This window comes from Staurois parvus, unplaced genomic scaffold (assembly GCF_062004578.1).
Source record: "Staurois parvus isolate SC_StPar_1 unplaced genomic scaffold, SC_StPar_1.0 ptg000048l, whole genome shotgun sequence".
NCBI classification, from domain to species: Eukaryota; Metazoa; Chordata; class Amphibia; order Anura; family Ranidae; genus Staurois; species Staurois parvus.
In genome coordinates, this window is record NW_028317844.1 from 22,430,167 (window position 1) to 22,454,987 (window position 24,821).

The 24,821-nt window shown below is 40.4% G+C and overlaps 1 protein-coding gene across 1 annotated transcript in view; it reads left to right on the top strand.

Moving 5' to 3' along the window:
• Nucleotides 1-24,821, top strand: part of BACH2 (BACH transcriptional regulator 2) — a 381,627-nt gene that overhangs the window by 316,956 nt on the left and 39,850 nt on the right. The window contains exon 5 of the mRNA XM_089665387.1: nt 16,569-18,104. Within this exon, the coding sequence (XP_089521513.1) occupies nt 16,569-18,104 (1,536 nt within the window). The remainder of the gene's footprint in view (nt 1-16,568; nt 18,105-24,821) is intronic.

Below are 24,821 nucleotides of genomic sequence, written 5' to 3' on the forward strand. Positions count from 1 at the left end.
GTACGCCAGCTAAAGCCAGCAGCAATATTCGTTTGGGAAAAACCTAACAGGTTGGTTGTACAAATGTCGATTAAGAGATCAACTTATGAACAACCAGCCAGCCCATACATGGATGGAAATTCATGTACAGTTAGGTCCATATATATTTGGACACAGGTACAACTTTAGTTTTTTTCAGGTATTTACCAAAACATAATCAAGCTATGGTTATATAATGGATGTGGGCTGCAAGTGCACATTCTTAGGTTTAATTTGAGGGTATGTACATCCAAATTGGAGGAAGGGTTTAGGAATTACTGCTCTTGAGAGTAGCCTTCCCCCCTTTTTTAAGGGACCAAAAGTAATTGGACAATTGAATCAAAAGCTGTTTCATGGCCAATAGTGTGCTGCTCCTTTTGTTATTTCCTCATCAATTAAACAGGTAAAAGGTCTGGAGTTGATTCTAAGTGTGGTATTTGCATTTAGAATCTATTACTGTTAACCTACATCATGCGTCCAAAGGAGCTGTCCATGCAAGTGAAACAGGCCATTGTAAGGCTGCAAAAACTAAACAAATCCATCAGAGAGAAATCAGCAACATTAGGAGTGGCCAAATCAACAGTTTGGTACATTCAGAGGAAAGAAGAATGCACTGGTGAGTTCAGCAACATAAAAAAGGTATGGACATCCACGGAAGACAATAGTGGTGGATGATTGCAGGATCCTCTCTATGGTAAAGCAAAACCCATTCACAACATCCAGACAAGTGAAGGACACTCTCCATGAGGTGGGCGTATCATTGTCAAAGTCTACAATCAAGAGAAGACTTAATGAGAGCCAATACAAAGGGTTCACCACAAGGTGCAAACCATTCATAAGCCTGAAGAACAGAAAAGCCAGATTCAACTCTGCCAAAAAACATCTAAAAAGCCAGACCAGTTCTGGAAAAGCATTCTTTGGACGAATGAAATGAAGATTAATATGTACCAGCATGACAATAGGAAAAAAGTGTGGAGAAGGCTTGGAACAGCTCATGATCCAAAGCACACAATGTCATCTGTAATCATGGTGGAGGTAGTGTGATGGCATTGGCATGTATGGCTTCCAGTGGCACTGGGTCATTGGTGTTTATTGAGAAGACAGAAGCAGCTGGATGAATTCTAGTGTTTAGAGAGATACTGTCAGCCCAGATTCAGCCAAATGAAGTTGATTGGACGGCGCTTCACAGTACAGATAGACAATGATCCAAAACACACTGCAAAAGCAACCCAGGGGCTTTTGAAGGAAAAGAAGTGGAATATTCTGCAATGGCCGAGTCATTCACCTGATCTCAACCCAACTGAGCATGCATTTCACTTGCTGAAGGCAAAACTAAAGGCAGAAAGACCCACAAACAAAGAACAAATGAAGACAGCTGCAGTTAGAGCCTGGCATAACATCAGAAAGGAGGAAACCCAGTCTTTGGTAATGTCCATGGATTCCAGACTTCAGGCAGTCATTGCCAGTAAAGGATTGTCAACAACATATTTATGTTCAACCCCTTGAATTAAAGATGAAAGTCTGCACTTCAAATTCATTTAGATTGTTTTGTTTTAATTTATTCTGGTGGCATACAGAGCCAAAAGTATGAAAATTGTGCCTGTGTCCAAATATATATGGACCTAACTGTATGTGGTCCCTGCTGAAAAAGCCAAATTTTGATCCGTGTATGGCCAGCTTTAGAGAAGCTCTATTTTTACTGTTCTTAGGTCTTGTTTTTAACAGAGTTAAGAATTGAGATAAGAATCTATAGATTCTTGTCTTTGTTGCAGAGAAATATGCCTTGCAATTACATGTTGAATTCCGCAGATATGTCTTGTATTCCACATTTTGGTTGTCAGCCCTTATTGGTTCTTGTTTACACAATATAATATTGATAGAACATAAGTATATTGCTAATTATATAAAAGTTTAGCACATGGCCTAAAACTGCTAGATGAATTATACCAAACTTTATGAAAGCAAAAACAAGACTTAATAATAGTACAAATACTGTAGAGCTTAGGCTTGGCCGGGTTTCAGTTTCTACAATACAACAGCTTCATTATCACACTTCAAATCCTACTAAAATGAACAATTGTAAAGATGCAATCAGAGGAACTATGAGCATAGCCCTATTTCTATTGCCCTCACGATACAGACAGAGGTTATTTATCACACTTCAAGTCAGCTATAAAATCCATGCTATTATAATAATCACTAGGAGAGAAGGCAGCTTGAGAATGAAATTTATAGCCACACAGAATTTATCTCACATTTATTAGGTATGCCAGCCTTCATTCAGATGGTGTAGTTCTCCTCAGTATAGAATTCCTTTGGGGCTACAGAGGTTAAAGAACAATGGCAAGTGAATGCTGAATCTCACTGTTTGAATTTTAATGATCACTAGCTTGCATGTAGAGTAGGTTTCAAAGTATTTCCTGCGGCGTCAGGAGCTCTTTAATGGACCGTGTGCATAACAAATCAGGAATTGTGCTAGAGTTAAATCTAAAAAACACAGATGTGAGCAACATAACAATGAGTAGACATTTATGGAAATAAGATTAAGGGAAGGTTTTAATGAAACTTGCAAAATATAAATAGACATGCCATTTATTTTCAAAACTTTGTGTGGAACATTTGACACCATGCAATAATGTGTTAAATGTTGCAGATACATTAATATAGCATTTTCCTGTACTGGAAAGATAGCTAAGTTTACAAGTCAGTGAACAAGCTCTTTGAGACTAATGGAACTCCTAGATACATTGTGACAATTGGTTGCTAAAAAATGAACCAGCCACAAAGAAATTTTCTTTACTCCAAGTCCTTACATGACATGCATGTATGTCTTTGTACCAATAGATTAGAACAATAGTAGGCTCACCAAAAAAGTGTTATAATGATGTTTCATAGAACCTTTTCTGTTGTGGCTGTTTGCCATAGCATAGCCCGACTAACATCCTAACCTGTTGAAATTGCAGTTGTAGGACAACACCCATCAGATATTATGCAAGTGTATCTTTAAGTGAACGTTTGCCCATAAAATGCATATTAAAGTATGTATTTATATGTATTCTTAACAAATTGTAAAAGCACTATAAAATGAGCCTGCATTTATAGCTATAGGCATTTTGAACTCTTAAAGTTAACACCAGAGGCACTGACTCTTCCACATGGGCACTGATATCCATACACTGTAAACAGGTGGTTTGTTTATGCATTTATGCAAGCAGCCAGTTCAAGCCTATGAGGACGTAGCAGCTGCACGGACAAAGCTGCTCATGCTAAAGTGACAGATGTGTGGTTGCAGGTGAGCACTGTCTGCAATCACCTGCACGCCTGTCACATTAGAATGACTGGTTGTGTCCTTGCAGCTGCTCCTCAGACTTGAATGGGCTGCCCACACATAGCATCTGATGACTACGTATGCATAATCAAATGGTCCATTCATGGTGTACAGGCATCAGCACCCATGTGAACAAGGCCTAAATCACAACTCAGTTACATAGTTACTCTGGCTGAAAGAAGACACAAGTCCATCTAGTTCAACCATAACAGGAAAAGGAAAAAAACGAAATTTCATATCCTAAACCCACAGTTGATCCAAAGGAAGAAAAAAAAATTGGAAAGCATGATCCAATTTGCTCCTGTAAGGGAAAAAATTCCTTCCTGATTTCCCAAGAGGCAATTGGATATTCCCTGGATTAACTTTACCTATAAATGTTAGTACCCAGCTATAATATGTGTATCTAGGAAAGAATCCAGGCCTTTTTTAAAGCAATATACTGAGCTGGCCAGAACCATCTTTTGAGGGAGTCTATTCCAAATTTTCACAGTTCTTACTGTGAAGAAAACTTTCTGTATTTGGAGATTAAATCTCTTTTCCTCCAGACGTAAAGAGTGCCCACTTGTCCTCTGTGATGATCTTAAAGTGAATAACTCCGCACCGAATTCACTATATGGACCAATTATGTATTTATACATGTTGATCATATCCCCCCTTAATCTCTTCTTGAGAGAATATATTCAGTTTCTCTACTCTTTCCTCATAGCTGAGCTCCTCCATGCCTCTTATCAGTTTGGTTGCCCTTCTCTGCACTTTCTCCAGTTCTACAATATCCTTTTGGGAATTGGTACCCATAACTGAACAGCATATTCCTAGTGAGTTCTTACAAATGATTTGTACAGGGGCAAAATGATGTCTCTATCTCTGGAGTCTATACCTCTTTTAATACAAGAGAGGATTTTGTGCTCGCATTGGAAGCTGCAGCTTGGCATTGCATGCCATTATTAAGTTTATGATCTACCAGAACACCCAGATCCTTCTCCACCATTGATTCCCCCAGTTGTACTCCCCCTAGTATGTATGACGCATGCATATTCTTAGCCGCCAAGTGCATAACCTTACATTTATCAACATTAAACCTCATTTGCCACATAGTTGCCCAATTAAACAGTGCACTGAGGTTGGCTTGTACATTGGAGACATTTTGTGAGGATTTTATTCTACTGCATAGCTTCATGTCATCTGCAAAGACTGAAATGTTACTTCTAGTCCCAGACCCTATATCATTTATAAATATATTAAAAAGTAAGGGTCCTAACACTGAACCTTGGGGTACACCATTAACAACCCTAGACCATTCAGAGTATGAATTAACCGGTACTCTCTTCGGTCTTTTAGCCAGTTTTCTGTCCATTTACAAACTGGTTATTCCAAACCTGTAGACTTTACCTTACACATTAGCAGAGTGTGAGGAACTCTGTCAAACGCTTTTCCAAAATCCAAATATACTACATCCACAGGCACTCCTTTGTCTAAGGTTTTGCTTACCACCTCATAAAAAAGAAATCCATTTGACAGCTCTTCCTTTACTCTCTATGGCTGCAGCAGCAGCTTGGAAGCCCATCGCCAAGTTATTATAAAGCTGTTGGAAACCAAGTGAAGCCCAACTTCAGGGTCTCTGTTGTAATCTTTGAGGATGAATTACGTAATGGTACATGCAACTACTGAGGTCAGTGAGGGCTTGTTTCAAAGCTCTTTTACTGCTTGTTAAAGCCTGATTCAGGTTTCTGATGTTTGTATTATGCAACCAGGCTACATAACAAATAAATTATATATGTTCATTTCTTTTTAATATGATAAAAGAGCTCTCAAGCTATATTATGCTGCCCTGTGGCAGCAGCATAGTAGAGACCCAAACTACTGCTCTCACACAGAATGCAGAGGTCCGGGCCTTTAGTCAGGCTACATGAAAAACCTTTAAAACATGGTATCACTTGTGTTTTAAAATTTATGTAAAACCTTGTCTGGGTACTGTAGCTCTTTAAGACTGAACTCCAGAAGAAGTAAATGCCCCCCCCCCCCCGTGCTGTGTTGTAGTGGGGCTGCTCCCACATTGCAAGGGTTAATGGCTCGTTTACATCTAGAGGACCAGGTAAAGCAATTTTACATACCTGATCCTCCTCCCCTGCAGGCTGCTCTACATTACTACACCAGTCCCTGCAGCCTCCTCTGCCATGCGCACTGCGGCCAGATACATCTGATATAATCAAGACCACTGTAGAAACCATAGCCATTCACTGGACACAAGCACACAGAGGGACAGTCCACTGCTGAAACATAGGGGAGTGTCATTTTATGGGAGGACAGAGGATTAGGTAAATAAAAGTGCTTTTACCTCCCCCCCAATACTAAATGAGCATTTAACCCTTGCAGTACAGGTGTAACTCACTGAAAGGGAGGACTTTTACTTTTCTAGCAGTTAGGCTTTAAATAGGTAAATTTAATTATAATGTTATTAGCTAAAGCTATGTGCTTGAAAGTGTAACTTCAGCCCAGAAAAATGGTAATCCGGAGCAGCCAAAATCTGATTCTTGGTTATGACTAAGAACGTGACCATAACATGTTAATAGCTAGCATTGTCCTGGTGCTATTTGTGTCTTTTTATGGATTAATAAATAGTTTCACTTTTTCATCAAATCTCTGGTGTGCGGCCAAACCCTTCTTCTTTTCCATGTTGGCGTGGTGGCGAGCCAGGGTCTGCACCTGTGTTGGGTTTGACATTGATTGTTTTACCTGAGCGGTATTTCTTTTTTGAAGCAGATGTGTGTGGCAACCAGTCAGCTTCTATCTTTCATTTTCAAACCTTACCTGAACAAGCTGAAGAAAGAAGCTGATTGGTAGTCATGCTCTCAGCTGCTCCAGATTTGGTCAGCTCCAGTTTGGATAAATTCCTTCCACTGTGTTAGATGCTCTCTTGTATCCTCAGCAGTATGAGCAAGTTTTTACACTTAGGCCCCATGTACACGGGATACTTCTGAACGATGGAAACTGACTACTGGAAAACGTAGGTTAAAAAACGTTTGTTCAGCTGATTTTGCATAATGTGTTTATGTGCATTTGCGTTTAGAAGCGTTTTTTAAAGATAAGCACAGGAAAACCTCTCAAATGCCCAGAATGCACTGAAAAGTGGTAAATTATTAAGTATTTAAGACTGTTTCAGAGAAATACAGAGAGTAGAAGCAGAGACAGCAGTATTTGTTGAAATTAGCTTAGGTGTGAGTTGCTCATTAACATTTCTTTTGTTTCCAAGGGTGGGAAAGGTGTCTGGTGGAGCTAGTCATTAAGGCCACCTGGCAGGGTGTGAATGGTCATTAATATATTTTTTGTTCCCAAGGGTGGGAGAGGTCTGAGGTGTGAATTGGTCATTACAATGTATGACAAGCTTGGTAGGAACATCCTGTTTTCAGTGTTTTGTCCATCAGAGTACCTGGAAAACGCTTTGAATGCATTTTTCATGATGAAAAAAGGTTCTGGACAGCATCGGGAACTGGAAGAGTAAAAACAAATTTTCAGACGCAAATGCTTATAAACGCGATTTGCCGCATTTACAAGTGTTTTGCGTTTGAAACGCTGATATAATCGACTGCTGAACGCAAGTTTTCTGCGTTCAAAAACACAACTATAAACTCAAATGCATATAAACGACTGTAAACAAGGATGTGTACATGGACACATAGGAAAATTTTATGGTGAGTTCAGGGGCTGCTGAAAAAACCGCTGAACAGCTCCTAAACGTGAGTTTATCAGCTGCAGTGTACATGAGCCCTTAGTTTTAATATAACTGATTATAAATGAATACAAATTAGAGGATTAATACTGATTTTTTTTTTTTTTTAGTAACCGACTTTATTCACATTAAACCTGCAATAAACATTTTCTCTAATTGGAATAAGCTGTCAGCCATGTCTATGCATAGCTCATATGCTATAGGCTTCTGGTATTTTAGTTGGTCTCATCTAGAAAGTTGAGCCTTCTTCCTGCACTGGAGCAATTGATTGAACCATTTCAAGTTTTTTGAGAAAACAGTTTAATAACTTTAAGTATAACTAAAGGCAAAATACTTTTTTTAGCTTTGGATAGAGTGAGGATGGATTGGAACACCTGTACGTTTTGTATTGCTGTCTGTGTCCCCCTTAGGGCGATTCACCCACTCTATTTTTTCTGTTTACCATTATTATTGAAAGTGACATTAAAAGAAAATCCCAAGTTTTGGGTTGTCCCCAGAAAAGTAACACAGGGAAAATCTTCCAATGAGGACACTAGTTCTAGTGACCTGGGGATCCCCAAGAAATTCCCTTAATGTGCAAGGATTTACTCTCACTTGCTGTTTGGCTATGTGACAGGAAGTGATGGGAAATCTCCCCAATCGGACACAGATGAAAAAAAAAAAAAAAAGACTGCACGGGTTATAACCCTCCCTTACTCAATCCAAAGTAGAAAAAAAAAGTTTTTCCTATAGTTCTACTTTAACATTGAGCAAGCCTTTGTAGGTATAGTCAGCAACAGCCAGGCCAAATTGACAGATGACTGTGCAGTATAGAATTAAGGTGAAGCACAACCATTAGGATACAAAACAATGAATGCTGCTTTTGTTCTCTTCAATAGTTCAGTTCAAACCGTCTGATGAAATTGCTTTACTATGGAATGTTATGAATCAGTTACAAGTTTGTTTATACTATGTATGTATGTGCTAGGACAGGAAAATCCCTCCTCATGCCTTTCAGAAAGTGTAATTAACCACTTTACTGCAGAGCGTTGCCAATCCTTTCTACGGCACAGTGCTTTTATACAAGTATGTGCAGAATTGTTATTTTGATGATTTATACACTGAATATGTTACTATGAGAAATTAGTGAATCTGCTCAGAATTGCTACTTCAAAAACCCAAGTATGGTTTTCTGTCTATGCATTTTAAGGCATAATTTTCATTTTTGGCTGAAGTCTGTTTCATAAAAATAATTTCTTATCCTTTAGCTACTAGGTTTGCCAATACACCCCTTTAACCTCCATCAGGTTTTTACGGCCGTGTGTAGTATCACTTGGAGATTTTTCTCACTTTCTGTCATTGAGACATGTGTGCAGCAGGATAAATTGAAGGAAATTTTAGCAGGGTGAAAAATAAAAGCCAGGCAAAGATTTACTTCCTTCCTAACTTTATTCAAATTGGGGAAAAAGTTTTAGTTTCATTATAAAGTGCATGTAATCCCAAACAATAAACTTACTTGCTCTGTGAAATATTTTGTCAAAAGCTGTTTGTTTTTGTAATATGTGAAAAGAATTACCTGTTGATTCTGCAAGAGATTCAATGAGCTCATAACTTTCTGTGCTTTCTGTTTCTGCAACATGAAGCATTGTTATACTGTAAGCCTTTCCTAGTTCATGGGGGAGGTGTTCTATAGTACTAATCAGGAGCAGCCAGCCTAGGGTGACAATGCTGCTGTTCTATAGCTGTTCTATAGCAACAATACAGAGAGCAAATGTTGTCACACTAGGACAGGAAGTGTCTTATTGTAAGAAGTCCATGGCCAAAATAAAAGTAAGATGCCTTACTAGTTTTTGATTAATTTAATGGACTGTAATTTAATGGAAAATAAAATGTTAAATATGTCATGTGCAAAAGTCTGGGCACCTGTCAGACTGTACCCAACACCCTCTCTAGCAGAAATTACAGCCTCCAAGCATTTTTTTGTAACCAGCTGATCGTCTTTATATTTTTGCTTTAAGAACTATTTTCACTCATTCCTAGTGAAGTCAGCTTTTTACTCTGTCTTGTATGTACAGTATACTTGACATTTACCCACAAATTTTAGTAATAGCCTTGGGACTGTAAAAGTAATTTTAAACTCATAAAGTGAACCTGTGCTTTTCCCATGCAGGGCTAAACAACACTTCCACTTTAATGACCATCCCTCTGGCGTCACATATTAACCTTTCCTTTTCTCCCTTACTATTCATTTGGGCTGCTGGGAGCAGAAGGCCTTCCATATGTTTACTTAGAGTCGCTCAACTTGTTCTGAATGGGGAAAAGCATGGGCTTGTGGTTAATTTTTTTCTTGAAGCAGTTTATGATTCAGTGTGTTTTGGAGCGTTTTCTTGTGTTTTTTCGATATCTGTAGTTTCTTCCTTCGTTGTGGGCTTCACATCTCAAAAACATATTATATTTGTGACCCCAAATTTTACATTTTGCAAGGTGTTCTTTAAGTGTCTTTTTCCTTCCAATCAAACAGTAGTTTAGTGATTGTAGCCAAGATTTCAAGTTAAGTTTCAGCAGACCACCGCACTTGATTTCAAAATACTTTAATGTAATTATTGTTATGCACACTTTAGATGTTGACTTTTGCAATAAGACCAAAGGTAAGGCTTACTTAGTCTTCTGTGCAGTCATATTTGTGCAAAATTTGCTACACCGTAGACCTCCAGTACTCCTGTATAGCTATATTTCTCTCAGGACCTCTATAAGTTTGTCTTGATGTCAGGAGTTTCCCTAAACGTACATTTCCTGTTGATGATCTTGATAGAAATTGCAGGTAGAAAACATGTGAGTATATTTTATACTATATAGCCTCTTCCTGCCTTGTGAACATTTGGTATTTTTATTTTGAAATGCTCATGCATCTGCAACAGAAAGTCATTACCTTGGGAGGTTCAAAAAGTCACAGACTTTATTAAAGTAGAACTATAGTTTACTATATTCGCCTCCCCTTCAATGATGAGACATCCACATACTCTCTCCCTGTTGCCAATGTCTTCACCCTGTCTTCCTCAAGAATCTGCATCTATGTTCATTTTGGTTAGCCAGTCCAGGATGACATGACTCCACCGCATGCACACTGTAGCTAATCTATCACTGCATCAATGTATCCCTAAATTGCACATATACAGCTTAATGTACGTTTTAAAAAATGTTGTGAGTAGAAGGAAAAGGGGCTTATATTGCAGGAGAGACATAGTAATTCTCTTTGGAGATAAAAAGCTTTCTTGCCATTTTTTTCCAGATAAAGTTCAACCTGGAGCACTGGACTGGAGTTCTCCTGACTTATTAAAGTAGTATTAAGCCCTCAGCATTTTTTAGTTTAACACATGAGATGTAATAAAATAAACATCCCCCACTAAACTATTTGCTACAGTTCTTACCTCAGCACAAATGTTAACGCAGCTGGCTCCTGCTCTCTCAGTGATGCCTCCCTGAACTTCCAGTCTTTTCAGGAAAGAGTTAACCATGGACACTGCAGCCAGTCTGTTAGGCTGGAGAAGGGAGGGTGGGGAGGGGGTGCCTTTTGAATATATCACTTGGTTTTTAATTTTTCCAGTCTTCTATTTGCAAGGGTGGCTTCTTTCACTGTGAAAATGAATAAAAGATATTATTTGACAAGGCAATGCCCAAATTGTTGCATTAGAGTGTGAGTATTGCAGATTCATAATTCATTAGAATCCAACATTGCCAGGGTTGGTGACCATGTGACACGACCCTAAAGCATGACTATTAGCCATTTTTAATCAAGATCCTTTGCTCTTTTAATACCTAAGATATTCCACTCTTTCAGATACTCTCTTGCATTTGTCGATGTACTTAGTTTCCATAAATTTCACACTACTTAGTCTTTTTTTCTTTCTGAAAATCCAAGGTCTTGGCCAACTGATTTCATTTGCAATACCATAACATTCCTATGTACATACTGCTTGAATGGCTCCTGATTTAACTTCCCTATCATGTTGTGTTCCTCTGTTTTCTCTTTCATGTCCTTCAGCTCCTTAAACCCAATTATTGATGAAACCGGGGCTTTTCATTTTTCTGCCACCTTGTAGTTATTTCCTGCCTGAAATAACAATTACTACTGACAACAGCCTAAAACCACTAGCTTGTTGCTTAGCAGTAATACTTGATTTTACATTCATTCACTAAGCACCCAATTTGACCATTCTTTATTCTTGAACTAGAGCAATGCCTTTATAGTATGTCCCTTTAACTATTCTATATCTATGTTGTCTGATAAAAAAAAAGACTGGCACCACTCCAGATCTCTGCTACTCTAGTCATCCAGATCTCTTTTTGGTCTAAAAATACTTTTCTTCTCTGTAAATTCCTATGCTCAGTGCCAATTCAGTTGAAACATTAACTCTTACCTACAATACCATCTACAATCTGGCCCCACTATGTCTTCCCTCACCTATTTCCAAATAGCCCAGGCCTAACCTCTGTTCTGCCTAGGACCTTCTCATCCTGCCTCACACTTATTCAGAGGACTTTGCACAAGCCTATTGCCTTTTTCGGAATTTACTTACACATACCATTCATGGTTCAAGAGTCACTGGAAAGTTCAAGCGTACCTTTAAAACTCACCTCTTCAATAAAGTTTATATTGTGAGCTAAATTAGTCATAGTTTCATCTTCTACCACTTGATAAAGCACACTCTCACCTTATATACACTTATTTCTCTTACCTCTTTTTTCCACCCTTACCCTCTAGATTCTAAATGTCAATGGGCATGGCTTTTTTCTCCTAGCTTATCTTTTTGCAACATTTTGTTATACAGCTGTAGGGGCTGCTATTTTGAACATTTTGTGTGTTGTACTACCCACCCATTATTGGTAATATAAAAATGCAATGTATTAAAAAAATAAGCCAGTAGGTGTCTTTCCAATGTCGTCAGTACATAAAGTTATGAAAAATCCAAAACAGAAACATGAGGCAAGGGAAACTTCCAATGTGCGAAACCTGTTCTGTCACCAACTATATAAAGGTGAATATTCACTTGCTTTTAGGAGATCTCGTTACATCTTTTTATCTCTAGGATAGGAAGTGAAATCTTCCTAATATGATACAGCAAAGAAAAAACCTGGCAGGGGTCTTAAGCAAACCCTTACTCTACATAAAGCTACATACATACTCTTTAGGGAGCACGGTGCTATCTCTAAGGTGTATCTGTCCAATAAATATATATACATACACACACACACTCGCCGGACACTTTATTAGGTACACCTTGCTAGTACCAGGTTGAAACCCCTTTTTCCTTCAGAACTGATTTAATGTGGCATAAATTCAACAAGGTGTTGGAAACATTCCTAAGAGTCTTTGGTCCATATTGACATGATAGCATCTTGCAGTTGCTGCAGATTTGTCAGCTGCACATCCATGTGAATCTCCCAGTCCACCACATCCCACAGATGCTCTATTGGATTGAGATATGGTGACTGTGGAGGCCATTGGAGTACATTGAATGCATTGTCATGTTCAAGAAACCATTTTGAGATGATTTGAGCTTTGTGACATGGTGCATTATCCTGCTGGAAGTAGACATCAGAAGATGGGTGCACTGTAGTGATAAAGGGATGGGCATGGTCAGCAACAATACTCAGGTAGGCTGTGGCATTTAAACGATGTTCAATTGGTACTAAGGGGTCCAAAGTGTGCCAAGAAAATATCCCCCACACCATTACACCACCCCCAGCTTGAACCGTTGCTACAGCAAGGATGAATTCATGCTTTCATGTTTATAGCAAATTCCAACCCTACCATCTGAATGTCACAGCTGAAATCGAGACTCCTCTGACCAGACAACATTTTTCCAATCTTTTGTTGTCCAATTTTGGTGAGCCCGTGTGCATTGTAGCCTTCGTTTCCTGTAATTTCCTGACAGGAGTGGTACCCGGTGTAGTCTTCTGCTGCTGTTGCCCATCTGCTTCAAGATTGGACGTGCTGTGCATTCAGAGATGGTATTCTGCATACCTTGGTTGTTATTTGAGTTACAGTTACCTTTTTATCATCTCGAACCAGTCTGCCAATTCTCCTCTGACATCAACAAGGCATTTTCATCCACACAACTGCAGCTCATTGGATATTTCCTTTTTTCAGACCATTTTCTATAAACCCTAGAGCTGGTTGTGTGTGAAAATCCCAGTTTATCAGCATTTTTTAAAATACTCAGAACAGCCCGTCTGGCACCAACAACCATGCCATGTTCAAAGTCACTTAAATCCCCTTTCTTTCCCATTCTGATGCTTGGTTTGAACTTCAGCAAGTCTTAACCACTTCTAGATACCTAAATGCATTGAGTTGCAGCCAAGTGATTGGCTGATTAGCAATTTGTGTTACCAAGCAATTGAACAAGTGTACCTAATAAAGTGGGCGGTGAGTGTGTGTATATACATATATATATATATATATATATATATATATATATATATATCCCTAATTTGAAGGTTAGATAGTTTAGGGTTAGAGACCACATTTGGCAGAGATGCCTTGGCTGAGTAGGGTGGCTTCATGAGTTTTTGCCAAGCCTATAAAGGAAGCAGTTTCAAAAAGCTGGAGAGTATGCTGGGGAATATTGTGATTTTGGAATTTTCATTTAACCGAACCCTGAAACTTTACTTCAGTCTAACATATAATTTATTAGCACAATCTAATTCAAATCTATCACCCCCAAGAAAAAGCACTTAGAAGTTTGGGATTTTTTTTTTCCATTCTACTTACTTACAGTGCCTTGAAAAAGTATTCATACCCCACATTTTATCAAGTTACAACCAAAAATGTAGATGTATTTTATTGGGATTTTATGTGCTAGACCAACACAAAGTGGCACATAATTGTGAGGTGAAAGGAAAATGATAAATGGTTTTCAAATTATTTTACAAATAAATATCTGAAAAAGTGTGGCGTGCATTCAGCCCCTTTGAATGAATACTTATGAATAATTTGTAGAACCACCTTTCACTGCAATTACAGCTGCAAGTCTTTTTGGGTATTTCTCTACCAGCTTTGCTCATCTAGAGAGTGACATGTTTGCCCATTCTTCTTGGCAAAATAGCTCAAGCTCTGTCAGATTGGATGGAGAGCGTCTGTGAACAGCAATTTTCAAGTCTTGCCACCGATTCTCAAATGGGTTGAGGTCTGGACTTTGACTGAGCTATTCTAACACATGAATATGCTTTGATCTAAACCATTCCATTGTAGCTCTGGCTGTATGTTTAGGGTCATTGTCCTGTGGGAAGGTGAACCTCTGCCCCAGTCTCAAGTCTTTTGCAGACTATAACAGGCTTTTTTCTAAGTTTGCCCTGTATTTGGCTCTATCCAACCTTCCCATCAACTCTGACCAGCTTCCCTGTCCCTGCTGAAGAAAAGCATCCCCACAACATGATGCTGCCACCATCATTGTGTGTTCAGCGTGATATGCATTGTTTTCATAATGTTTTGCTTTTAGGCCAGAAAGTTCAATATTTGTCTCATCTGACCGAGACTCGTTCTTCCACATGTTTGCGGTGTCCCCCACATGGCTTCTCACAAACTGCAAACAGGACTTCTTATGGCTTTCTTTCAACAATGGCTTTCTTCTTGCCACTTTTCCATAAAGACCACATTTTTGGAGTGCACAACTAATAGTTTTCCTGTGGACATATTCTGAGCTGTGGATCTCTTCAGCTCCTCCAGAGTTACCATGGGCCTCTTGGTTGCTTCTCTGATCAATGCTCTTTTTACCCGGCCTGTCAGTTTAGGTGGACGGTCATGTCTTAGTAGGTTTGTAGTTGTGCCATACTCTTTCCATTTTCGGATGATGGATTGAACAGTGCTTTGTGAGACGTTCAAAGCTTGGGATATTTTTTATAACCTAGCCCTGCTTTAAACTTATCCACAACTTTATCCCTCACCTTTTTGGTATGTTCCTTGGCCTTCATTATGCTGTTTTTTTCCCTAATGTCCTCTAACAAACCTCTGAGGGCTTCACAGAACAACTGTATTTATACTGATATTAAATTACACGCTAGATTTTAGTTGAGGGTATCAGAGTAAAGGGGTCTGAATACAAATGCACGCCACACTTTTCAGATACTTATTTGTAAAAATGTTGAAAACCATTTATCATTATCCTTCCACTTCACAATTATGTGCCACTTTGTGTTGGTCTGCCACATAAAATCCCAGTAAAATACATGTACATTTTTGGTTGTAACATGACAAAATGTGGAAAATTTCAAGGGGTATGAATATATTTTCAAGGCACTTTAGGTGGATGCAGCATTGATCCCATGCTGCATCTGTCCCCTGCCGGTCCTGAGGCTGAGAACTGAGTGATCAAACATCACTGATCAATCAGTTCTCCCCGCCACTCTGAGCAGAGAGCAGTGACTGTCAGTTTGTTCTGCCATCTCCCCCCCAAAGCTCACTGGAGCACTGGACTGTGGAGGGTGCTAGAGCAACTCGCTCAGACTCTCAGAAGATTGCTGAGAGGCTGATCCAGTGCCAGTCCAGGTTCCTGGGTGAATCCCTACCATATGATCATGACCTTTCCCCAGCCTGGACCAGCTCAGTGATGTCAGCCAACAGTGGACTTTGGCCCTCTGTCAGCTGAAAACGGGTCATAGGAGTGCACCTTACAACCCTAACTGCTTGAATTCTAATCTCAACTCCCAACATTATAAACTCTTTCTCATCCATAGTTATTTTCTCCTTACTGAAAGTGTTAGTGTGTTCGCACTGGTATCAGTGCCAAAAGGACCTTCATCCTGCAACCAAAGCAGAGCAGAGATGCCAAAACTGAAAATCACTGTTTTTTTTATTTTTTTCATGAACCTAATATACATCACAGTATAGACTAATCTGCAATTACCCACAAATCATAAATGGCCATATTTTAGTTGTGTATTAGTTCATGCTTCAATACGTGCTTTTTTTACCTGGGTAGTTATCAGGAAATATGTGATGCGCATAAGCAATTTTTAGAAGTAAAAACATGTTTAAATTGAGAGCCAAACTATGGATTACAGTCTCCTTTTTTTCCGTTAAGTCTATTCTTTCTGGCAGATCTATTTTGGTTCTAAACAAGCTATCTTATGCGTATGAATATGTGTGATAGCATATAACGAATCACAAAATTCCACTCGTGACGTAAAGTGAGTATTTACTATAACAAGCAGATTTGGATGCTTATTTAGCATGTTTTTAATCACTTATCAGGTTGCAATTTAAAGCTGTCCAGCCTGCATTAGGTCTATTTCAGCCATGGCATGATGTGTAGAAGCAAGCAGAATCAATTATTAAACGTAGAGTTGCTGCTGACTTGATGGGAGATTAACTGCTACTTTACTGTGTTTATGTATGGACATTGTAGCTGTCAGGTTATCTCACTACACTTGAGGGACTTCAGACAATTGCAGTGCTGATGGTAATGTTGGCAATTTCCCTATTTTTTCTTTCTTTCATTTCTTTTTTTTTTTTTGCAGGTCACTGCTAGAGGATTTGGTCCATTGTTGCAGTTTGCCTACACTGCGAAGCTATTACTGAGCAGAGAAAACATCCAAGAGGTCATCCAATGTGCGGAATTCCTGCGTATGCACAACCTGGAGGACTCCTGCTTCCGCTTTCTTCAGACGCAGCTTCTAAACAATGAGGATGGCTTGTTTCTGTGTAAGAAAGACACCTCATGCCAGCGTGTTCACAATGAGACTTTTCATTGTGAAGAGGAAACCATGGAATCTGAAACCTCAAAGATATCCTGCCCCAAGGAAAGAATGCACCATGAGCCTTTTAACTTTGGTTCAAGTGAGAAAGCCACAGACAGAAATGAAGTCATTTTGCCTAATTCCAATATGCAAAGGGATAATAAAGAAAGTTTAGACAAGGATCCTGTAATCCGCTACCCACGTTATAAGAAATACCAGCTGGCTTGTACTAAGAATGTCTACAATACATCACATAGTACCTCAGGTTTTACAAGCACATACAATGAACATAACTCGGAAATAGGCCTAAAATCAGGACTTCCTATAAGCCAGATCAAAAGTGAGCCTCAAGATGATGATAATGAAGAAGAGAGTGTTACACTTTGCTTGTCTGGAGATGATAGTGACATCAGGGATAAAGAAGGGGACATTGAGATGGTCAGGAAACAGCCCAGCCCAGCTAACATTGATAATCCAAAATGTGTGTCATCTCCTTCTAGTCTAAGGACTTTGTTTAGTAGTACAAAGGGAGGGGAATTCATGGACTCACCTGGCACTTCCCATCAGCGCTTTGACAGAAGTCCACCATGCCCTGTGGAAAAGGGAACGACTCAGGGTGACCATAAAGCTGAATATATCCCTTTCACTGGGAACTATGATTTGTCTAGTGAACCTCACAAAGATTCCTCTAACTTCCTCATGGTATCCCCTCTTCAGGGTTCTGGCTCAGATCTCACCCCTAAGCATGAAATGGAACTGGACAGGAGAAGTGTAATTTTCTCTTCAAGTGCTTGTGACCAAATAAGCACTCCGGTGCAATCATATTCTGGTATGAGCTGCTTGGATAAAGAATTTTCTGAGCATGTGCCAAAGGGTCTGTGGGCTGGAGCAAGTCAATCTCTTCCCAGCTCTCACACCTTTTCCCACAGTGGGCTCGTAACAGACCCATTGCCAGGAAGGCTGAGGCCAAACACTAGCTGCCCAGTGCCAATTAAGGTATGCCCCCGTTCCCCACCTTTGGATACCAGAACAAGGACATCAAGCTCCTGCTCCTCATATTCATACGCAGAAGATGGAAGTGGTGGATCTCCTTGTAGCCTCCCTCTCTGTGAATTTTCCTCATCTCCCTGTTCACAAGGCCCACGTTTTCCACCCACTGACCATCAAGAAGCTTGTTCAATTGTAGACTCGTTATATAACCAAGTCAGACCACAGATAAAGTGTGAGCAGTCATATGGAACAAACTCAAGTGATGAATCTGGATCATTTTCAGAAGCAGACAGTGAGTCATGTCCTGTACAAGACAGGGGGCACGAGGTAACAATTTTTCATGTTTGTTATTACCTGTTTTTTATGTCTATTTTAAATATGTTTGTTCCTGTAATAATTTAAATTGTATTGTATAAGATGAAACTCTCACAGGTCACAGAAGTTATAAACCATATAAAAAAGGATAGGGTTAAAGCACACCTGTGGCTTTTCCGTTGCTAAAGGAATCTGAAATATACATTTGGAATAATGACAGTTTTGCCGTAAAGTAATGTTTTTGCCTTTACAGTGTTCAGACACAATACTCTGTGGCAGCCAAAAGAAAAGCAGCCTTTGCCGCCCCCATACACAGAAACTGCCAAGCCAAATTTCAAGTGAACAAACAGAGAAGTACAAATGTTCACCAGCTAATTATTTGAATTAGAAAATATTTGGCTGTCCCATGCCTGTTTTCTGTAGCCCATAAAATTGGTAAACTACAGTCACACCGGTTTATATAAAGGTACATTTTATTACAAACTAAACATTCACTTATGTATGTTATGATAACGTTTTTAATTTGTAAACTTCTTCCAAAGGTAATTTCCTTTGTTTTTTATCATTTGTTTAGAAAAGCACCTAAACCTAAAACTAGATTGTATTACTCGTGTAAATTATAACAGTGAAGTGTATTGAATATTTTATGCTGATTTTCCTCTGCAGTTTAGAAGTAAAAGAAAGGAAACAGATTTTATCATTCTCACACAACTGAAATTATACCCCACGTATGTTTGTCCTAACTCAAAATTGTATATCTGAGTCACGTTCATTAGGAGAATAATAGGAACACTTATGGACCTGTGCCTGTTGCCAGAGGGTGTGTGAGTGAAGTAATTCAGTAAATTACAGGACTTAGAATTTGTGTTTCCTTTTTCTTTTATTTCTGCCTTATTTGACTCCTCCCCCCCCCTTCATACTTGTGGCTTAAAGTGGTTCTAAAGTCTAAATGTTTTTTTTACCTTAAAGCTATATTAAAGTTTAAAAAAAAAAAGAACTAACATGTATACTGTACTTACCTGGTCTAAGCAATGGTTTTGAACAGAGCAGCCCTCATCCGCCTCGGGTGCCCCAGTGGCGCTCCAGGGTCCTCCCTCCTGCTCAGTGCCCCCATAGCAAGCAGTCCTAACCCTGCTCTGTCCTCATTGGCTCACTGGCTGTGATTGACAGTAGTGGGAGCCAATGGCTCCCGCTGCTGTCTCAGCCAATGAGGAGGGAGAGATCCAGGAGAGTCGAGGCTCTTTTCGCACATCACTGGATCTAGATTGGACTTGTATGCAGGTAAAAAACCTTGAGCCTTTTACTACAAGTTTAATGTGTTCTCCACATTTAAATAAAAAAGCCTTCCACTGTGTGTCCTCCCTCCCCCTTCCTTGTACTTACCTGACTTGTTTATCGATCTAGTGCTGTGCCCGGCTGCAGGCCCCTTCACTGATATGCATTGATGAGGCTGCACTGACTGGCAGCACTGCTGGGCACTGACTGGCGGCACTGCTGGGCACAGGTGGGCGGCACTGATGGCCCTGATCAGTGCCAATCTGTTTGTTGACAATTGCCGGTTCTCAGTTGTACTTTCCTCACGCTGTGACAGTGCGAGGAAAGTGCAGCCGATAACCGGCAACTGTATTTACCTGGTGATCTGCTATTTCATTGGCTGATCACGTGGTAAAATGCCACTGTGATTGGCCTTTTACCATAACACGTGATCAGCTGTGTCCGTAGGACACATCTATCAATGGGATCTCCGGGTGCGCACCCCTGGGGGCACGCAGGAGGGCGCGTTCTGGGAGGACATCATATGACGCCCTCCCAGAACTAGACAACTGCACTGTAGCTATCACTCAGCTATAGCGCGATTGGCAAGTGGTTGAATCTTGAAAAGTGTACAACTTCCCCTTCTTTACTACATCCCTTAAACCTGCATCTCCATCTTTAATCCACTTCCCCGATACATTATCTTTCCCTGGTGGGAAAAACTCTGTACCCACCAGGGAAATCAACAATGAATTATATTTCTACCCATTTGCTTGTGCATTCCGTCCCTTACTCTTTAACACCTCCCATGTCAAAGTGCTACTATTTTCATCCATAACGCGAAACTTTCGTGGTATCCAAATAATCTTCTCTAATTGTGTATTACTTAATATATCTTCCATTTTAACCCAACTTTTCTCCTGTGAATTACATGTCCATTCTACAACTCGTGACAGTATCACCGAAATATAGTAATTCCTAATGTTGGGAAGATTTAATCCCCCTTTTCTCTTTGTTATTACACAGAACTTCATACTTAATTCTTGGTTTCTTATTAGGCCATATATACTTAAATATAATTTTTTTTCATTATCCCAAAAAAGGATCCTGAGATATATACTGGGTGCATATGAATTTATACAAGAGTTTTGGGACTATCACCATCTTAACCAAATTTATACGCCCACTCCAGGAGACCCGACCCCTTGAGAGTCTTCCCAACTCATCCTTTATTTAATTTATTAATGGTTTATAATTTACCTGATATATGTCCTTTATTAAGGGGGTTAACTTTATTCCTAAATAACCTAAATCCCTCTCCCTCCATGTAAATGGAAAGTCTTTTTGTAGGGTCTGCATCTCTTTCTTTGAAACATTAATGTTCAAAATCTCTGACTTTGAGGGGTTTATTTTCAGGTTTAAAAGTTTTCCATAACATTCTAATAGTCCCATTAGATTAGGTAACGTTAATCTGGGGTTCACGATATAAAACAGCATATCATCTGCGTACGCTGCTACCTTATGTTCCACCTCTCCTATCTTAATTCCTCTGATATCTACACTCTTTCTTACCATCGCCAAAAGAGGTTCCAGGGATATGACAAATAGCAAAGGGAATAGTGGACTTCCCTGACTAGTGTCATTATACAGTTTTAAAAATCCTGAGAGGGACCCGTTGACTTTAACCGCTGCTGACGGGCCATTATAAAGCTCTTTTATCCACCGTAACATTTGGGTCCCTATTCCTAAAGCCTCTAGCGTATTTATCATAAATCCCCAGTCTACCCTGTCAAAAGCTTTTTCAGCATCAGTCGACAGGATAATTGTAAGCAACTTTTCTCTCTTTGCTTTTTTGTAGAAGGAACAATGTTCTTAGACCATTGGCCCTCCCTTCCCTATCTGGGATAAATCCCACTTGGTCTAGATGTATCCATTCCGGCATAAACTTTTTCATCCTGGTAGTTAGCACTTTCGCAAACAGTTTTGTGTCTATATTTAATAATGATATAGGTCTATAACTAGCACATTGTGAGCCATCTTTTCCTTCTTTAAGGATAATTGTGATATACGCTTGCAGTGTTTCTTCTCTCATTCCCATCCCCTCTCCTAAAGAATTCATATACAGTATGTACAGAGTTTAGGGACCAATATTGCTTTATATTTATTATAATAACCCACCGTGTACCCATCGGGTCCTGGGCTCTTTCCTACTGCCGTATTCTTCAGGGCCATACAAATTTCATCTTGGGAAATTACTTGTTCTAGGGACACTAACTTTTCTTCTGATATTCTTGGCAGGTCTGCTGCCTTTAAATATATCTGCCTTTTCCTTCTTTCTTCTTCCTCTGTTGCTTTCTGATTCTCAGAATTCACATCATATAACATACTATAATATTTTTGGAACATATTGGCAATATCAGTGGTGGCGTACCCCCGTTTTCCTTTTTCAGCTTTAAGTCGGAGAGTGTAAGCCTTTCACATTATAGGTCATAAGATTTATCAGGCTCATAACTATTTACTATTTCTCTTCTCCTCTACATTTCCATTCAAGGGGAAAGAGACCTAGACTACTCAAATCATGGACCTTCTCCCTACCCCACCCATCCCAACCCCACTCTGCCCCCCCCCTTCCCAACCCCCACCACACCTCCCACCCTCCCTTTCCCTTACCTAGATTGCTCTTAAAAAACCCTGGCCTTCACATTTCCCTGGAATCTGATGTGAGATTCCCCCACTATTGAGTCCTATTTTGGGGTATAGCTCTAAACATGTATGCCAACTCTGGCCCCCAGCTCTCAGCATAAGAATACAAAGAATACAAAGAGGGCAGGGGACAGAGAGAAAAAAGGGGGAACCCATCTCCCCAGGCCAGAGGGAAAAGCCAGGGGTTACCACCCCCATCCTCTCCCTCTTCCAACACTTCTCTCTCCCCCAACCATTCCCCACCCCCACCCCACTTCTGTCTATTTCCTCTTTTTATTTACCAACTGCCACTTCTCTTTTCTCCACCTTACACTTTCATTAGACCCTTCTGACCACCCCACAATCAGGGATGCTGTTAGAAATCATGGGGCCCTGTACAGTCTACGTGACAGGGCCCCCCAAAATATAGCAACTCAATATTTTCACAAAAAATACACAAAAATCATTACTAGCGGACACAAACACAACATAACTTACAAAATGAAGGGGGGAGAACAGGAGGGTACAGCATAGGGGGACAAGAAAGTACAATACAGGGGGCAGGCAGGAGGGCACAGTGCAGTGGTTAGGAGGGTACAGTACAGGGGGGCACAGTATGGGGGAGGCAGGCAGACACAGTACAGTGGGCAGGAGGGTACAGTATAGGGGCAGTAATGTATAATACAGATATGGTCTCCTCAAGCAGAGCTGTGCAGGGAAGCGTCTGTCACAGATCCTATATATTCTCGCAGGCTGTCACTGGGCTAAATCTACAACTGGAGTAACAACTTACCCTCTACCTTCCCCTCCAGAGTTTCTGGCTCTCTTCTGGTGCTTTGAAGGGGTTAAAGAAGAACCCAGTGTGACGATCGCGCATCAGACCCCAGCCCTTCTCACCAAACTCGTGACCGAAGGACTAGCCAATCTAAAACCGCAATGTCACGTGCGTAACAATGCCACGCCCAGCTGCACCCTGCACAATGATTTTCCACAAATCGATTTACCGGCAGCCTGGGAGCGATTGTTACTGGGTCAGGTTAATTACGCAATTAACCCTTCACACTCTCACCACCTCCTTTTTGTACAGAGAAAGAGGAAACTCGGCAATTTCAGCAATAACACTATGATGGTTGAGATAATTGTCTGTATAGCACTGTCACCGCAGGCAGGTTATGCAGAGGTTTAAACAAACACAGTAGCGCTCTTTTAGAGGCAGGAATTTGTAAATTGCATTAAGGAGCTTTAGAAACAGTTCAACACTTTCAGAAAGAAGGATTTATTACTAAAAGGTCAAAAGGGTGCAATAAAAATAATTACAGAAAAAAGATGTAACCAATATATATAAATATACAGAGAAAAACAGCACAGCAAAGAGATAACAGAGAGAAGTTAGAGTGTTAAAGTACTTGCCAAAGTCCTGGGCTAAGCAGATCAAGTTTCAGAGCTAAAGGGCATGGTCTCCCAAGGTGGTTCTGATGTTAACGGGGAGAATTCTTCAACTTACTCTCTTAGGCCTGACAGCCCATTTTGTAGTCCCCCTGCAGGGGGTGTCTCTAAACCCAAGGACCAATGCTTCATTTAGGGAGGGAAGGTCTGGGCGTAGACCTAAACTAGAGCCAAAATCTCTCCTAGTTCATATTTTGGCTCATAACTTTTCGTATGCACAAGTGACATTCCACCCGCGGGTAGATTACTATGCAGATGCATCTGAAGAACGGTTGGATATGAAATATGATATACATACTCAAAGGGTTCCAGAGATGCAATTTTCTGCTGTCCTAGGTATTTCAGTCAGGGAGTGTGACCCATCAAACTGTTTGTCTTCTCGTGGCCAATCTGAAGATATACCTGGTTTTTATGTAAGTCTCACTTTCATATTCCAAGATATGAGACATAGGGGAAAAATGGATTTTAAAAGTGTTATCTAGTCTCTACTCTGGAATGTGTTTGAACTCAGGGGAAGGCTTGGGTTATCTTTTTACAAGGTGCCAGATTACTCCGCTTCCCAGCCCGCCTGCCACCCAGCTTAAAGATGGTTTATAGCTCGGAGCTCCCTGCTGTGGCCTGACCGGCCTGTGACACTTCCAACACACACACACACAACCAGATGTCACTGTAACTCTCAGAGAGGGAGCATGAGGGGGAATATGTTTGTACAAGATCGTTGACCCTTTGCCAAGATGGGGGTTGGAGCCAAAATGGTTGAACCGCGTCCATCTCTGGGTATACGCTTGCTACACCCAGAGGTGGAGCAATTTATTTCTGCTGCTGCTTGTATTGGCAGGATGTTTACTGTGCCAATCACATAGGATGAATAGGAGAGGAGGGTCAGCAGGGATTGCCCGCACAAGCAGCAGCAGTAGTAAGATGCTCTGCCCTGGGGTTCTTCCTTAACCCCTGCAAAAAATTGGGGAGGGGGGGTGATAGAGCTGAGGTGGGTTATAAGAAGGAGGGGGGAGTAGATGAGGGATAAGTAGAGATCTGGAGTGAAACTGAGAGATCCTGGTCTGTATATGAATAAAAGAGGAGGATTTGTGCTGGCATGAGGGAAAGGGGAGGAGAGGTAAATAGATGGAGGTCAAGGGGACTGGAGAGGGATGGTCAGGGATGGAAATGGGGAATACTGCTGTCTGGTGAGGAAGTATAATTAAAGCAAATAGGCTGACTGGGGAGTGATCTCCATTGCATAGTACATGTTGTAAAGTGCTGCGCAAACTGTTGGCGCTCTATAAATCTTATATAATAATGGTACAGAGACAGTGTGGGGCAGTGTGCAGGGAGGGCGATTCCAGC